The sequence below is a fragment of the Notamacropus eugenii genome, chromosome 2 (genome assembly GCF_028372415.1).
Source record: "Notamacropus eugenii isolate mMacEug1 chromosome 2, mMacEug1.pri_v2, whole genome shotgun sequence".
NCBI classification, from domain to species: domain Eukaryota; kingdom Metazoa; phylum Chordata; class Mammalia; order Diprotodontia; family Macropodidae; genus Notamacropus; species Notamacropus eugenii.
The window spans coordinates 527,591,671-527,609,779 of NC_092873.1; the positions used below are offsets into that span (position 1 = coordinate 527,591,671).

At 45.8% G+C, this 18,109-nt stretch overlaps 1 protein-coding gene across 1 annotated transcript in view; it reads right to left on the bottom strand.

Moving 5' to 3' along the window:
• SLC35D1 (solute carrier family 35 member D1) overlaps positions 1-18,109 on the bottom strand; it is a 53,551-nt gene that overhangs the window by 19,398 nt on the left and 16,044 nt on the right. The window contains exon 8 of the mRNA XM_072649784.1: positions 15,231-15,323. Coding sequence (XP_072505885.1) covers positions 15,231-15,323 — 93 coding nt within the window. The remainder of the gene's footprint in view (positions 1-15,230; positions 15,324-18,109) is intronic.

Below are 18,109 nucleotides of genomic sequence, written 5' to 3' on the forward strand. Positions count from 1 at the left end.
GCACTGGAGATGTGAGATGCGTGGTCAGCAGAGAGACTGGGGCAGAAGAGGTAGATTTGAGAATTGTCATCATAGAAATGGTCATTAAATCCAGGGGAGCCAAGGAGATCACCAAGTGAAGAGGTATAGCAGAGCAGAGGGCCCAGGACAGAATCCTGGGGGACTCCTATGGCTAGAGGTGGGATCTGGAGGAAAATCCAGCAAAGGGGACAGAGAAGGGATGGTCAGAGAGGGAGGAGAGTGGGTGTCCTGAAAACCGAGAGAAGATCATGGAGGAGAGAGTGATGGACAGGGTCAAAAGCTGCAGAGAGGCCAAGGAGAATGAGAACAGAAAAACAGCCACTGGATTTGGCAATGAAGAGATCCTTTGGTGGAATGATAAGGGCAGAAGCCAGATTGTTAGGGGCAAAAAAGGGAGAAAGACGAGAAAAAGCAGACATCCCTCCTATAGACAACCTTCTCAAGGAGTTTAGCTACAAAGGGCAGAAAAAATATAGAATGATAGTGAGAGGGAGGGAAGGATCTAGTGAGGGGGTTCTCAGAACAGGGGAGACACTGGCATGTTTGTAGGAAGTAGGGAGAGAGACTGAAAATAAGTAAAAGATTTGGATGACAGAAGGAGAAATCTGTTAGCTTGACCAGATAAGGGAGTCAGTCTTGGTAAGGAGTAAGGTCACCTCCTCATGTGAGACAGGTTTGAAGCATCAGATGACTCAGTTTCCTCAACTGTAAAATGAGGATAGATAGCACCTACCTTGAAGGGCTATTGTGAGGTCAAATGAGATAGTATTTGTAAAGCGCCTGGCACACAGTAGGCTTATTTTCTTCCCTTCCTTCCCTGATCATGGACATAATGATAGATAAAAAACAGAATCCCCCCCGTGGCATGCACAAAACCTTGGGCCAAGAACAAGATGGCTCCTGGTTTTGCCACACCAAGTTTGCTGGGTGAGCATAAGAAAACCACGTGATTTCTCTGGACCATAGTTTCTTCCTCTGTACAATGAGACTCAATTACTCCGAAGGGTTAATCCAAACTGAGTGATTTTGTGATCATTAGTATAAAATGTGATACGAAAGCATCTCATTCCAGCCCTGGGGGTTCCTGCCATTCTCACTGGAGAGTTCCTCACAGGGCCCACAAGTTCAGAGGGGCCCCATCATCTTTGAGGTACTTATTCCCTTCTCCCTCACAACCATCTACTCCTGTCTGGTTCTTTAGATGTGTTGTCTCCTATTATTACCAGATTTTTAAAGCTGGGACCCATGAACTTTTAAAAAATATATTTGATATTTATATTTCAATATTGCTGGCCTCCTTTATAATCCTATGTGTTTTATTTTATCCATTTAAAAACAGGATTCAGAGAAGCCATCCCCAGAATGACAAGGGGTCCAGGACTAAAACAAGGCTAAATTAGAATGCCCGTGCCAATCAAAATGGAGGGTCCTTAGGAGAAGGTCAGCCTTTGCCTTTAGACACACCCTTCACGATGAGCTCGATGGTCACCGTGGATGGTCCTCAGTAAGCACAGTAATGATAAATGTTTGCTCATTTGTTCATTCATTTACACAAGGAGAGTAACTGATTTCAACTTGTGCCCCTGGAGACAGCCCTGAGAAGAACTCCCCCATGAGACACCCCTCCCCCGGCGCTCCCCAAAGCAGCCGGACTTGGCAAGAATCCTGGCCACAGGGGCCGCAATCTGAAATCTGGGGTGAGCCAGGGCCGTGATTACAGGAAAAGCCCACAAAGGGCTTAGCTTGAGGTTTCTGCTCAGGCTCAATGTGGGCTCCGATTCCCAAAGCGTAACTTAACACAGTGAACCTGTGCACACCTACCCAGCTCAAAGGAATGTGGCATAATTAGCTGGCAAGCCATGCCAGGCTGCCTTTGCCAGAGGTTGCTTGGATCTGCTGCCTCCTGGCTTGGGGAGGGGGCATGGAGACTTTTTGGATGAGTTAGGGGAGGTAGGAGGAAGCCTTGCTTTTGCTGAGCCTGAGGCTGGGCTGATTGTCTGGAAGCCTAGCATGTCCTCCTCAGCACAGGATGTTTTCAGGCTACCTTTGAGCTCCTTAGAGACAGCTTTTAAACTTAGTATATATTTAAAAAGAAAACCAACCTGCGTGTAGCAGAGATCTGCCTTTTCAGGTACCAGCCTCTCTTTTTGTTCTACTATGTGGAAATGCCCATTTTATTTGGTGTTGAATAAAGATTTTTTAAAAGGGGTTTTTAATAAGTTTAAAATAAAGGTATCTCCACTGACTCTCAAGGGGGGAAATACCCCTAAGTATATGGTCTTAGACTTAGGGTCATAGATTTTAAGGTAGAAGGGACCCTCAAGGTCATCTAATCCAACCTCTTCATTTTACAGATTAGGAATCTGCAGCACATAGGACATTGGCTTTCCCAAGGATACACAAACACTGACAGAAAGCAGGAATTGAACCCAGGTCCTTGTCCTCCAAATTTACTGGGGTTTTTTTTTCCATTGCAAAACATCACCTTGGTAACTTGCCCTGAATCCTGTGGCCAGTTCCAGTTGCTTTCTGGAGCACAGAGAGAAGAGCACCTCCAAGGGTGTCCTTCTCAAGGCTGTCTGAGCCCAGGTCCTCAGCCTCCAAATGCAGTTATTTCCACTGCCCAGTCCCAGTTCAATGTGTGGTTAAGCCTTTCTTCTCCCTGTTGCTTTGACACTGAGCTGATTTTCTGTAAATCTAAAAATGAACCAGTTATCTTGTCTTTGAATGGGTAGAAAGAGGGAGAGAGTTTTAATGATAATGATGCCGTGGGCCTTTGAAGAATTCTCTCACCATCAAGGAACTGAATTCTAACTTGGATCTCGCAGTCTGACATCTTGTGAATGCTAGAAAACTCTCTGGAAACCAAGAGTTTGGTATTGAAAGCTCTTTTTAAACCTAGGCCCCTTCCAAACTTCCCAGAGCCTGACACTTGACTCCCATCTATGTATCCTGAGACCCAGCGACTCTGGGCCGCTGGCAAGTTCTCTCAGTCTCTTGCTCACCTCCAGCATTTAGAACTCCCAGCTCCCCTCAAGATTCAGTTCAAATCCTGCCATCTTGAAGAGAAAACCTCTCCCAGACTCCCTGGCTGCTAATGCCTCCCCCTTGAGATGATGGTCCTTCTACCATGTATATATCTTGTTGGTACCTTGTTGTTCTATTAGAAACGTGAACTCTGTGGGGTCAGAGACTGGGCTCTGCCTTTCTCCATATCCCCAATGCTTAGCACAGAACCTGACATGTAGCTTGCTTTCCTACCCCCATTGATTTATTTTCTGTGTAAATAGTATTTCATTTTTTTCCAATCATACGTAAAGCTAGTTTTCAACATTCATTTTTCATAAGATTTTAAGTCCAAATTTTTGTCCCTCTCTGCCTCTCCTCCTCCCTCTCCAAGACAGCAATCTCATATAGGTTATACGTGTGCAATCACGTTAAACATATTTCCACATTAATGACACACAGCTTGTTCACCAGCTGACCAACATGGTAATGACTAAGTATGGCAGCAGCACAGAGACAGTCTGACATCAGTCTGGCAGTCAAAGGCCCTGGATTCGAATCCTTAGGATGAGGGGCTTGCACAATATCTAGGACTTTCCTCTGATCAGATCCCATCTAGTCCCCGATCCCTTTCCCCACCAACATCCCTAGCAAGTGAACCCCTAGCAATGAGAAAGCCCCTGTCTTCCTAAATAGCTCATTCCACTTGCTGTCCCAACTTGCTGGGACTTTTTAGCTTACAGAGTGTAAATCTGCTTCCTTGGAATTCCTATCTAGAATCCCAGTTCTGCCTTCTAGGGCCATGTAGGGCTAATTCAATCCCTCTTCCTTCTGACAGCTTTCCATATACTTACAACCATCAGTACCCCTCCCCCAGCACACAGACATCCAGGACTTTTCTTCTCCAGGTTAAATGTCCCTAGTTTCTTCATCTAATTGATCACCTAAGGCCCTTCCAACTCTGAGATTTTATGATTTCAAAGCCCTCCCACTACGTAATTACCAGCCATATGACCTTAGGCAGCTTGGGATAATGACAGAAATTTAGAGTTGGGAGGGACCTTAGGAATCCACACCTGGACTAGAATTACCCCGTAATGTGCCCAATGATGGCCCTTCTAGTCTTTGTTGGAAGACCTTCAATGGGAGAGACCTTAGCAACCCACACCTGGATGAGAATTACCACCATAATGTGTTCAATGATGGCCCTTCCAGCCTTTGTTGGAAGACCTCCAAGGGGAGGGAACCCCTTCTTCTTAGGGCAGCCCATCCCACTGTCAGCCAACTCTCTGTTAGGTAATTTTTTACACAATATTAAGTCTAAATTTGCTGATTTGTGACCTCCACCCACTGCTCAGAGTTCCAACGCATCAGGCCAAACCAAATCCTTCACAAAATTAAAGAAAGCCCCTAGCGTACCCTCTGAGTTTTCTCTAATGATCAGAGGGCCCCGTCTTGTGACCCTCCACCATCTTGGATGAGCTCTCAACCTAGCTCTACCACACTGGTCACTCCATTTTGGAAGCTCTCTTGCCTCTCTGCACCCTTCCTAAACTCTGCTAAGCAGAACTGAGCCCACTATTCCAGCCTTGGGGTGACGAGGGGAAGGCACAGTGGGCCTATCACCCTCTTTCTGGAAGCTCCATCTCTCTTATGAAAGTCTCTTCCAGTTCTAAAGCTCCAGAGGTCTACTCGAGCAGTAGAAGGAAAGTAAGAATACCCCTACAGCCCATCGCACAAGACGGTGGAAGATTCAGTGGGATTCAGTATAATGAAGCCCTTTATAACCATGAGTACTCTGGTTAGTCCATGATGTTTCACCCTGGTGTCCCAAACACCTCCACAAAGGTGGCTTTAGGTTCTCTCCCAACTCTGAGGACATGCAGGTAGAAATAGGGACCAATCTGGCAGATTATTACTATTATTATAATAAGGGCTAACATTGAAAAGGCTTTTTAAGGTTTACCAACTGCTCTACCACTATTATCTCACTTGATCCTCACAACGACCTTGGAAAGAAGGTGCTATTATTATCCCCATTTAACAGATGGGGAAAATGAGGTAGACAGAGGTTAAGTGACTTGGTCTTCTGTACTGATGTTTGCTGAACTCTAAATACCATCACAGTCAATGGAAATCTAGGTTAGTTTTGTTAAATTGTTTTTCCTCCCTACTTTAAAAAAATTCATTGTAACAATAAAGTGACATAAAATATAAGATATTAATAAAACATTTTAAATTAAAAAAGAGCTGAATGACTGGATTGAATTTCCTTCCTAAAATTTAAAAGGAAACACCTATCTAGAAGATCAAGAGAGTTTATTTTACAGCTGATTAGATAAATAGTTGGAGTCATCCAAAAGTCCACCTACTCATCCAAGGAGAAGGGATCAGTTTACAATTCTGTTATCAGGTCAATGGAATTTATAGGCAAAAGAAACACGAATGCTTCAGTCCGGCCAGGGCTGCCCTTGAGAGTGTGAGGGGGCCCTGGACTCAGGAGCTGAGAGGGTTTAACAAACAAACAAAAAGCCCCTTCTTCCAGGCTGTCCTGGGAGTGGGAACACTCCTCACTTCTCCCTTAGTCACCAGAGCTTGGGAGGCACCCGCCAGGTATGGAATTCAGGCTGTGGCCAGTTCCCATAAACCTCATCCAACGGGTGTCATTTATAAGGCCGTATAATGGAGGCATTATCCTGTACTGGCCAGCCACAGGGCGGCCCTTGTGCAGCCAGACAGATGGGCTCTGTTCTCCAATCACTCCTGGAGAGCACCTAGCCAGCCCATCCCGCTGGGAACAGGCCCAGTAGACTCAGACCCCTAAGCCTGTTCGGTGACTCCCCGTCACTGGCTGTGTGCACGAAGCTGACCTAGCAACAGCACCTCATTGATTTCTATACAAATCTGGACTAATTGACACTCAGCAAAGCTGCTCAGTGAACAGAGGCCTGCCCCACCTTTGGCAGCGCTGGCTACTCAAGTAGCTTTCATTCCTTCCTAGTATAAAGCAGGCTGGCCTCTGCCTGACACCGTAGACTAGAATACAGGAAGAATGTTTTTATAAGTAGAAACTGAAGGCAAATTCTATCACTTCTGGCAGGCTGAGGACCCTAGGAACCTGGAATAGAAAATTGTATTTTTTTTAAGGTAAGAAGAAAGCCAATCCTGTGGCTTTTGTTCTGTGCCCACTCCCAGGGCTATAAACCTGTATGCCCATGTTCTCCTCCCTGCCCAGGTCTTCTTATCTGCTCTAGGGGCACCTAGCACTGGAAGTCTTTGCTGATTCCCCCAGGTGCTCATGCATACCCCACCCACCTCTACTATATATTTGTGTACGGGGTCCACTGCTCCCCTCTAAAAATCAAAATCCTTGAGGACAAACCCTATTTTAATTTTCCCTTTACATGCCCAGCACCAAGCACTGAGTCTAGGGAAGGATTGTCCTTTGACCCTATCTCCAATTTCACTGGCAAAAAGGAACTCCCAGTAAGGAAATGTCCTCCATTAGAGCAGATCAGCAACAGCTGAACATTACAGAGCTGCCTAGGGCAGTGGGATCCAACTGAAACAGTTGGTTTTTTGGTATTTTCTTTATTTTGCTAAACACTTCCCAGTTAGATTTTAATCTGTCTCTAGCTGGAAGTCTGGAGTTTGGTGACCTCGGGCAGTGAGTCTGACATCTCTTGCGTAGGGCACTAAGAGATTATTTGCCACCCAATCATAGCGTACCTAGGGTTCAGAGGCAGGATTGGGACCCAGGTTTTCCTGCCTCACTCCTTCCCCTTCTCCCAACTCCCCAGCAGCCTTCTCGCCCTTCAGTGCCCGGTTAAGTGCTGTCTTCTCCCACTGGACTAAGGCTCTTTGAGAGCAGGGGCTGTCTTTTTGTTTGAATTTGTATTTCCAGCACTTAGTACAGGGCCTGGCATACAGCTAGTGCCTAATAAATGCTTTTTGAATGGCCTGGCAAAGATCCAGGCAGCTGAGTTCTTGCTTTCTTCAAAGAGCAGCTATGCCAAGTCAAGGGTGTCGATCATTGTTAGTGAGCACCTTGGACAAGTCACTGGACCCCAGTGAGCCTTGGCTTCACTGTAAACAAGGGGGTCAGGCTAGATAACCTCTGAGGTCCTCTCCAGTGGAAGTTCTAGATCCTATGACAATTCTTCCAATTAGGTGACATTTCAAAGGGAGGCGAGATTAAAAGAGAAAGGGAGAGGTAGGAAGAGGAAGGAGGGGGCCTTAAGTTGGCCTAACGCTACAAGTATGAGGGGCACAGGGGAGCACTAGACGCAGCTCTGCTTCCTTCCAGCACAAATCTTCTGGAGCCAGGCCCCTGAGAGTCTAGAACTCAGCTGTTCCAGTGGTTGCCTGCTGAGGGACTAGTGGAAGGCCAGTGAGCTGCCTTCAGTCCCCTTTGTCAGAATAAAATGAGAAGCCCCAGACCTTCTCTTTGGGCATCCACTAAGGCAAAAAAGGTAACTATAAATGGAGCAGGGCTCTGGATCCCCCTGAAGATTTAATAGCTGTCTAGCACCAGGAAGAAGGGATTGGCGGAATGACTACAAGGAAAAGCTTTTTTCGTTTTTTTTCTGCCAAAAAAGAGCAGTTTTTTTCCTTTTTTAAAGTTAATACTTTTATTCTGAATTTAAACACCAAGAAAAAAAATGTCCATCCACATGGCAGAAGAGAAAGGATTCCCTCTAACATGAGCACCTCATTTTATTTTTCTTGCTCTGCTTGGCGATACATGTCTCATAGACTTGTGATTAACAAAAGTATGCAATAAATTCTACCCATGACTTTCAAAACTCTCTCACTCTCTCTCTCAAGCAGGGATATTTTTTTCCCCAAACTAGTCCCTTAGGACTTCGAAAGGTAAATAGATTTGGAGTCAGAAGGTGCCAGATTCAAATAACATTCTGTTACTTATCATCTGGCACAGTCTGATTGGCTGCCCTCTCTGGCTCCCACTTTCTTTATCTGTAAAGGTGAGAGGGTTGGACCAGATGACTCCAAATCTATACCCTACAACCCTACAATTAAACATGATTAGCGTTTGTGATGAGTTCCACAGCCACACCTTGCACATAGCACATCCAACAGGTTAACAATGCCAGGCAGCACCATGTGCCAGGCCCTGAGCTAAGCCCTTCGCACAATTATTTCATTGGATCCTCACAACAACGAAGAGCTAGGGGCTATTTTTATTCCATTCTAGAGATGAGGAAACGGAGACTGATGAAGGTTAAATGACTTGCCCAAGGTGACACATCTGTGTGTGTCTCAGGCAGGATTTTAACTCAGGTCTTTCTGACTCCAAGTTCAGTGATCTCTGTCACCTAGCTGTCTATTACTACTGCTGCCGCTGCTACTAGGACTAAATTCTAATACGGACACAGAGTGCCAGACCTGGAGTCAGGAAGATTCATCTCCTGAGTTCAAATCCAGCATCAGACACTTCCTAGCTGTGCAACTGAGCAAGTCACTTCCCCCTGTTGGCCTCAGTTTTCCATCTGTAAACTGTATTGGAAAAAGAAACGGCCAACCGCTCCAGTCTCTGTGACAAAATAAACAAACAAACCCAAATGGGGTCATGAGGAGCTAGACACGAGGGAAATGACTGAACGACAACAGATACTGTGTGCCAGGCGCTGTCCTAGGCACTTCACAAATACTGGAAGCAGCGGCTCATCCCCATTTTACAAAGGAGGAACCTGGAGCAGAGGATTCTTAACTCTTCTTTTGATGACCTGGTCTCCTTTGGCAATCTGGGTGGGCCTCTGCACCCTTTCTCACAATCATATTTTTAAATGCATAAAATAATCACCTAGGATTACAAAGGAAACCAATTCTAATGAACTGTAATTACAATGCATATAATTACTAAATGTTTGTATAATTAACAAATTTAGATATGCTATGTGATACACTAATTTATAATAAATCAATTTACATAAACTAAATGTGTAACAAACATGTCTATATAATAAGCGAATGTTTCTGCACATGTATGGAGATATACACGTATGATAAAACGGCTGCCAGACATTTCATTTACACTTACCCCGTATCAGCCAAGGAGCCCTTTTCCAGTATCTTGGGCTGAAAGCACGCCTGGGCTCCCTTCAGGAGGAGGCCAGTTTCCAGACAACCCAGGACCCAGCGCCTGGCACAGGACTCCTGCCTGCCTGATTCACACAAACCGCCCATTGATTCCTTTGTAACAGATGTCTCCCTTCTGATTCCAGGACACAGCCTGCCTGCCTTTTGGACACCTCCAGTCTGCATTCTTTGCCCCAGGGTCTCCAGACTCTGGCCATCTCTGAAGGCCCCAGCCTGGCCATATACACCTAGATTTCCCAGTACTTTTGGGTCCCTTCTGGCCCCACTCCCTCAGGCTCTACTTGGCATATGACCAAACTCAACTCCCAGCCCACACACTTCCAGGAGGACTTTTCTACACAATCCCAGGCCCTAAGGAGGTTTCCCTGACCCACAAAGTCCTCCTCCCGTAGCTCATCTTGGTATGAAGGTGAATTTGGGTCTCCAGATCTCTGCCAGACAAGCTGGAAGAGCTTAAGGAAAATGTAAGGGACAAGAAATCAAGTCAGCTTTCCAAGGAACAGGTCAACAAAGGAGAGTGACTCAGCCCCAGCAGGCCGCCACTGAGGGACTGACTCATTGGGACAGCATCTCAGGAAACGGAATTCACAAAGTGTGTTGGGGGGGCAGGAGGCCAGTGGACCAAGGGTGGCTCCATTTACCACCCCCTACCACCCCTATCCTATCAACTTGGGGCCTTTTGAGTTCACTCAGCCCATGTGGATGGAGCTAGGATCAAGGTGTATGTCCTTTGCACAAGGAGTTTTTAAAGAGAACTCTAGGACTCGGAGGGAACTTCCTCAGAGACTCCAGGGAATGTTCTTGTGAACTGGTGTGTCTCCGGGCGCAGGTGACTTTTATCTGCTTTCATCTAGTGGACTGTCTTTTTGCCCAAGGCTTACTGAATGTAAATAAATTACCTGAAACTCAGAATGCCCCAGATATGGAACAATGACCAGGGCAAAGGCGGAATACAAGAATTATTAGCCCTTTTCAGGAAGGGTAAAGTAAGTAGCCCAGAGTCCCAAAGCTCATCAGGATGGAAAGAGCCAACTGGGGGTCAGAAAAGCCAGGGTTCAAACCTTGTCTCTGACATTTAGCCCTTTGCTTATGGCCTTAAGCCAAGTCTCTACCTTGTTCTCAGCCTCATTTTCTTTATTTCTAAAAGAAAAATGTTGCTCTAGAGATCCTTCCAGTTCCACAGAGATCTCAGATGCCACGTCCAGTGGCTTTTCCATGATGCTACAAGAATAATTCGGTGGCACTTGTAGGCATCCCATACTTGAGGTCCCAATCAAACAGACTCATATTCTGTTTCACATAAATATATAGACAAGCTTTGTCTTCCATTTCTATTGCATCCCCTATTTCCATATCACAATCCTAGGCACACAATGGAGACTTAACTAATATTCATTTTAGCGAGAATAAGACTGAAATTTTGTCCAGGACCTATTATTATGGGCACAGAAGCTGTGCTAGTGGCCAGGCACACAACAATGGACCCAGCTCCCCAGTTCAGGAACTCGGTCTGCTACTGAGCTCCCCAGCCTCCTGGAAGTCTTCACAAAAATCTCACTTTCTACAGGAAGCCTACCCCACCCCCCACCTCCATTCCAGGGCCTCCTGCTATCTGGGCCACCTATGAACATGGATTCAGCCTACATGTATGTGCTCTGGCTACTGCATGTGACAGTTCATTAATAAACTTCTCCTTCACATGAGATGATTTCTGCCTCCTGATTTTTTTTACAACTCAACAAATCTTAGCTTTAGAGTTGAAAGGAACCTGGAAGGTCCTCAAGTGCCACTGTCTTATTTTACAGATGGAGCAAGAGACAGAAAAGTTATGTGACTTGTCTAAGGTCACCCAGATAAATGATAGGGTCCCTTAGGTTAGGATTCAGGGGGTTTGCCTCCACCTCCTGCACCTTATGCCACGCTGACTCCCAAAGAGCATCTTCTATCAACATCATCATTAATTATTACTGCTATTCTGTAGACAAGGTGGGTCACCATCCTAGTTAAGCCAAGGAGGCAGGGAGGATGAAGCTAACATTCACGAAATTCACTTATTTTTGCCTCCAATTCTCCCAGTGCAATTGCTGGTCCAGCCCAGGGCCCAAATCCAATAAAGGCCCACATAAAACTGCCAGGGACAAATCTTAACTAAGGGTGAAAACACCAGAGGCACAAAAGAGATCTCAGTAGCTTTACCTAGAAATGCAAGGAGACAAAATCATCAAACACTGCTGGCAATATAGCTCCCTGGGGGTTGTGACCTTTCTCTCCCTTCTGACAGCTATGTGCTCTCCCACAGAAGAGGTTAACTGGTTTTTTGGGAAAAAAACATTTTCTGAAGTTAGTGCTTTAAAAATATTTTTGAATGCACTACAATTTGGGAAATTTTACTAGCAGACGAAAGCATTTCAGTTGGGATTCTATATCTTTAAACACAAAGAACAGGTAAAATCAAGTGCCCACTATGTTCCAGACACTCTGGGGATGCGAACATATAGACAAAGTAATTCCTGCCTCTCTTCTGGGGGAACCAATAATTACTAAGACAAGTAAATAAACAATACAGATAAAGGAGATGCCAAGTAATTCCAAGGATGCGGAGATTTCGGAAGGGCCTCCAGGCTGACCCTAAACTGGACTTCAAGAAAAGGCTCCTGTGGATGCCTTAAACCCAAGCCATGAGGGAGCTGGGATAGCTGCCATTTATGGTGCTCACTCTCAGATCTCCTTATCTTGCCCTAAGACTCCAATCTGGAAACTCCAACTGCCACCTGGACTAAAACTCAGCACATCCCCAAACCGAACTCATTCTCTTTCCCCCAAACCATTCACCTCTTCCTGATTTCTCTGTTACTGTGGAGGGTACCCCTTCCTTCTAGTCACCTAAGCTCATGGCCCAGGTATCATCCTGGACTCCTCACTGTCCCCTCCCATTTCCCGTTGATTCTGCCTTCATAACCTCTGTTCTACATGCCCCTCTTCCCTGACCTTGCCACCCCCAGTGCTGGTCCTGGTCACCTTCAGCCTGGGTTATGTTGATACCTGTTGGAGGAGAGGGGTCTGCCTGCCTCCAGCCTTCCCCTCTCCAATCCATCCCCTGCTCCAATAGGACACAGAGGTCAACCTGATCTTGCTAAAATCGAGTCTGACTTTGTCACTGCCTATTCAGTAAGCTCCAGTGGCTCTCTGTTACTGTTGGTATAAAAAGTACTATCCTCTGGCAAAACTATTTGCCCCTAGCCCCACCCCTACCTTACTGAAGTCTGCACATACACACACACACACACACACACACACACACACACACACACACACACACACACTTCTCCATCCAGCAACCCTGGCTTCCTTGCAGTGCCTCACCTCTGCCTCTCAGCACTGGACATTTTCCCTGGCTGCTCCCATGCCTGGCACTCTGCCCCTCCTCATCTCTACCCCCTGGCTCCCTTCAAGTCCCAAGAAGCCCTTCCCAGTCCTTGTGAATCTCAGTGCCTTCTTCCTGAGGTTATCTCCAACAAACCTGCATATGTTTGTACGCTGCTGTCTGCATGCTGTCTCTCCCCTTCAGGGACCGTTTTTTCCTTTCTTTTCATCGCCAGTGCTTAGCATGATACCCAGTATACAAGAGATGCTTAATAAATGCTTGTTGCCTGATTGACTACAAAGCACCTTTACACAGGCCAGCTCACCATTCACGTAACCAAACTAAACGAAGATTTCTATTTTTTTACCCTGTGGCCTTTTAACCTGGTAGATACTGGAAATGCCAGCTGGACAGTCATGCTTGTGCCTGCCATTTTCAACGCAAACAGACAAATCCCAGGCTTTTGTGGTCTCCAGATATCTCAGCATTTGCCTCTTAAAACTCCTCTCACCATAGATGCCTTTCAAAATACTATGACTCTGGGCAAATCGCTCAATCTCTCTGATTTCCACATCCATAAATGGGGTATTGTGAGCATCCAATGATGTAATGTGTGTAAAGTGCCTTTCAGACCTTCGAGTGCTGTATAAATGTTAGGCCCAAATATTCTTTGCTTTATGAAATGTCCTGGGAGGGGACCAGGGAAGGAGTCAAACGGAAGATGAAAAAACCAAAGACATATATAAAAATGTACTTTTCCGAACTCATGCCCACCCTTCAGAATTTAGGCTCAGGATGGTCCAAGTGCTAGAGTCTGCTTCCTTGGTCAAAGAGCCTGCGCTGACGGACTGAACCCCTCCGGGGCCATCCATCTCGGATAGCCAGGGCACCACCTGAAATAATCATCATTATTTTCTACTCTTGGATCTTCAGATGCTTCATCAAAGGGAGGCTTTGTTTAAGCACCACCTCCTACAAGAAGTCCTCGCAGATCAGGCTCCAGCCCAACCCCTACCCCAATCCCCTGCCTTTGTATTTCTATAGACCTATAGATGTATTTGTCATCTCCCTTATAGAATATACACTCTTTTTATTCTTGTACCTGACACACAGTAGGTGATTTTAACCAATGCTTGTTGATCGACTGATTGACGGGTGTCAAATTTAAGAAAGTCTTAAGAGTATTTTATGATAGCTCTTTTTAAAAAAGACAAAAGAAAAGTTGTTCCATAAACAACCCACCATATAGGAGACATACAGGCTTGGGAGCAACCCTCACTGGTCTAAGGAGCGATTTTTTGAACAAAGCATATAGTGAACGCTGAGGATGTGGTTTGTTTATTTGCTGCAACAACCATTTAGCATTTCTACATCTGCTAAGACATAAGAACTCCTAACCACCCCTGGAGACAACAACAGTGAGGAAGCATGGGGAGGAGGAGAAAGAGGGAATGAAGGAGGAAAGGAAGAAAGAGGGGGAGGGGTGAAGGAAGAAGAAGAGAAAGGGAGGAGGGGAAGAGGACAAAACCAGCAGACTACAGTCCTGGAAATTAGAACAATTCTAGAAGCCTGATGAACACAGCGGCTGGCCATCTGGTGCAGGGGTGACAAGGCAGCAAGCCACTTAGGACCAGTGGAAGCTTAGGCAGGTTCTCCCCTGGCTGGGACTGCTTCCTTTTCTGACAAAGCTGACTGCTAAGGTCCCTTCCACAGGAACCGAAAACCTTGATCTCAGAGCAGAGATGAGAAATGCACTTCTGTCCTCTCAGCAGAAAGATGGCAGACCATGGATGCAGAATAGTAAATAGACCAGAATATACATAGACCAGAGTATTTGCTAGTTTTGCTTAATTTTAAAAAAAAAGAATGAAGATTCTATTGCAAGGTAAGGAGAGGAAGGGGGCTACATCAGAAAACGACCTTAGTAGAAAAAGCAAGTCATATCAATAAAACAAAAACTATTGACAAAACAACACCTCAGCTTCCATCTCATCTGTGATACCCCAGGAACTCTACCAGCATGGGGACATCCTTCCTTCCTGAGTGTAGGCTTGCTGTAAAGGCATGGCAGAGAGCCAATTAAACATCTGTAGAACTGGAACAAGGATTATTAGATCCTAAAAGTAAACCGCTGGTGACGACAGTTCTCTGCTGCTTATGCTGTCAGGCGCCCGAGTGGGGCTCCATCTCCATAAACCAGGCCTCTTGGGCCAACAGCCAAAACAGAAAATAGATTGAAGGAGAAAGCTTTGGGGCTCTGCTGGGGTTTAAATAATCTCACAACCTCTAGATCACAGATCCAGAAGCTAAAGCATCCCCAGAGGCCTGTTAGTCCAGCTCCCTCAATTTACAGATGAGGAAACTGAGGCATGGAAAGTTCAGTGTGAGTGTTTCAAGGTCAGTGTCCTTCTACAGCTATTCTGTGCCTCTACCCAGAAAATTCTTCCTCCAGAAAATTTTCCCTCTCCTTTTCCTTCCCCCAAAAGTGTCCTGGCTGACAGGGTGCTATTTATGTTTCTAGCAACAGCTATTCTGAGGCTTTTTGGCACCGTCTCCCACGGAGGCACAGGCAAAGCAGTCTGGGAAGAAGACTCTCCACTGTGGTCACCTGATGAACACATTCCTCACTACCAACATACTAGCCTCCCTTTTGGACCTGAAAAAAAAACCCTGAGAGCCTAAAGTGGGTGTGTATCCATGAGTAACAAGTGGAGCCTACCTTCTGTGCATCTCCGGTGAAGTAGGCGATGGCCATGGTAGGGAGGATCATGAACAGTGCATTGTAGTAGAGGAGGCCATACTTTCCCAGCTCCTAGGAAAGGAAACAGAAACAGGGTTGAGCCAGGGAGCACCTAGAGCACCTTCCAAGGCCAGGTCACTCTCACAGTCACTCTCTCCCTCTTACTGTCTGTGTCTTACACTCTCTCTCTCTCTCTCTCTCTCTCTCTCTGCAAATCTGACACAAGGAAAACCCCCAAAGAGAGAGCAATAACCTACATCATATTTACAGAGAGAAATAAAATATAGTGGGGTGGGATGGGGTGGTGAAAAATCAAATAAACTCTAGCGTTTTAGGACAAAGCTTAAAACCCATAAGATTTATAAATCCTGTTCTTAATACTTATTAAATGTCTACTGTGTGCAAATTGAGGACAGCCAGCACAACGCACAGAGAGCTGAAAGACTCATCTTCCTGAATTCAAATCAGGCCTCCGACACTTTCTAGCTGTGTGACCCTGGCAAGTCCCTTTACTCTGTTTGCCTCGGTTTCCTCATCTGCAAAATGAGCTGGAGAAGGAAATAGCAAATCGTTCCTGTATCTCTGCCAAGAAAACTGAAAATGGGATTCCAGTGAGTGGGACATGACTGAAAATGACTGAAAAATATGTGAGGTAAGACAGCCTGCACAATGGCTAACAGACTCAGCATGAGTCAGGAAGACCTGGGTATTGAACCTCTCAGGGTCCCCAGAAAGCTCTCTAAGACTCTGCATCACAAATGAGCAGCTGATATCTATCAGCAAAGTGAGAATCGTTCATGTGGATGAAATAGCTTTCACATAATAAAAACATGCAGGATCCTGTGTTAGATGCTGGGGACACAAAAGAGAAAATGAGAACAGCCCCAGCCCTTGGAGAACTTACGCTGCAGGGGAGGGAAACATGCATCACCAAGTAAAGACAGACAAAATAATGGGGGAGGGGGAAGAAAAGAGAAGGAGGAGAGAAGAGAGAAGAGAGAGGGCGAGACAGAGAACTGGAGAGAGGCAGAAGGAGAGAGGGGGGCATCGATGCACAAACAACTGAGGTGCTCAGAAAGGACCTCATGCAGGAGGTGAGAGCTGAGGGATGTTCTGAAAGGAGCTGGGGATGTAACAGGCCACTGATGGGCTTGAGGCTGGAGAAACCTCTAGATCCTCAGTGGTCTTCCTTCCTAAAACAATCTAGGAAGAGAGCTCATGTTCAATACATCCCTGCCCTTCCCTTTCTAAGGAGAATGTAATGGGCTTTCTTTGTGTTCCCAGTGTACAATACCGGGCACACAACAGGTGCTTAATAAATGCTTGAGGATTAGCTGATTGATTCAATCCAAGTAAGGCTGGTTGGAGCCTTTCCAGCAGGACATTTTGCAGAGTATGTGAGAAGACTTCTCTGTAATGCCTTTCCCTACAGTTATAAGAGGGGGATTGGATCACTATGACTCCAATTTCCCAGTAAAGTTCTACCCAGGTGTGACTTGGGTGAGGAGAACCAAAGCCTTCTTCACAAGTGTCTGGAACCTCCAGTGTGCGTGCACGCACACACACATACATACATACACACACACACACACACACACACACACACACACACACACACACACTCCACCCCTTTTTGGTCTATCTCCTGGCAAGGTACTTGGTATACAATGGGCTCTTAACGAATGCTCATTCAATTAAATGGAAATAAATAAATAGCCCAGACTCTCTCTCAGCTGGGCTTCTGGGGGTACAGCTGAAGTCATTCAGGAGACAGCATGTACTAACACCTGGAGGGACCAGAAAAGATGCCCCAAAAGAAGATGGCAGCTGGGCTGCTGTGCTCATTAAACCTCTAAGCAGAAAGGAAATTTCTGTGAGGCAAAAGACTACCCCACCCCACCCCAGGATGCTAGTGGCCTCACATATTCTTATATGTATTCGTTGTCTCCCCTTTAAGAAGGCAAGGTCCTCCAAGAGTAGGGATTGTGATTTTCCCCTTCTTTGCATCCCCAAGGCTTAACATGGTGCCTGGCACATAGTGAGACTGTTTGATTATTAATTAGCCTAAGGCCAGGTCCCTGATTAATAGGAACTGTCCAGCTGCTATTACTATCACCCCAAAACTAAAATTACCGTCGTAAACCACGACTACCTTCTGGTCCCATCACATGAACCTTGACATGGTATTTACTCATCCTGGAATGCTCATTAAGCCACATGCAGCCTGGAGACTGTGGCTATGGCTCACTGGACATACCAGCACGAAATGTATGGAAAGGCTATGGAGGTGGTCTTTCAGGAGAGGGGACAAATCCTATGATTTCACTGGTAGAAGGGATTCCCTCAATTGATAGCCTTAGGAACTCTATCAAATGAGGTAAGGAGCTGAGCTAGCTTCTGACCTGAGTGGGGTCACACCTATAGGTGGGTTCTGAGGGTCCTACAGCTCTCACACTTTGTGATTCCACAGAGAGGGTGACATCAAGGAGAAAGACGAATTATCTGAGATTAAACCTGAACCTAATACCTGTCATGCTCCTGATCTGCTTGAGAAGTCCAAACTAGCTCCAACTCCTCATTTATCTGGATCACGGGATCACTCCATGTCAAGGCTTGAATTTTACAGATGAGTAAACTGAGGCCCAGAAAAGGTAAGTGATTTACCAAAGGTTACATAAGTAGCAAACTGCAGAGCCAGGATTAAAACCCAGCTCTTCTGCCTTCTAATCCAACACTTTTTTTGACCATGATATCAATGCATATTGAACTAAAAAGTTCCTCTAAAAGAGAGATTCTTAAAGGTTTTTTGTCATGGACTCATTTGGCCATCTGGGGAAGCCTATGGATCCCTTCTCTGA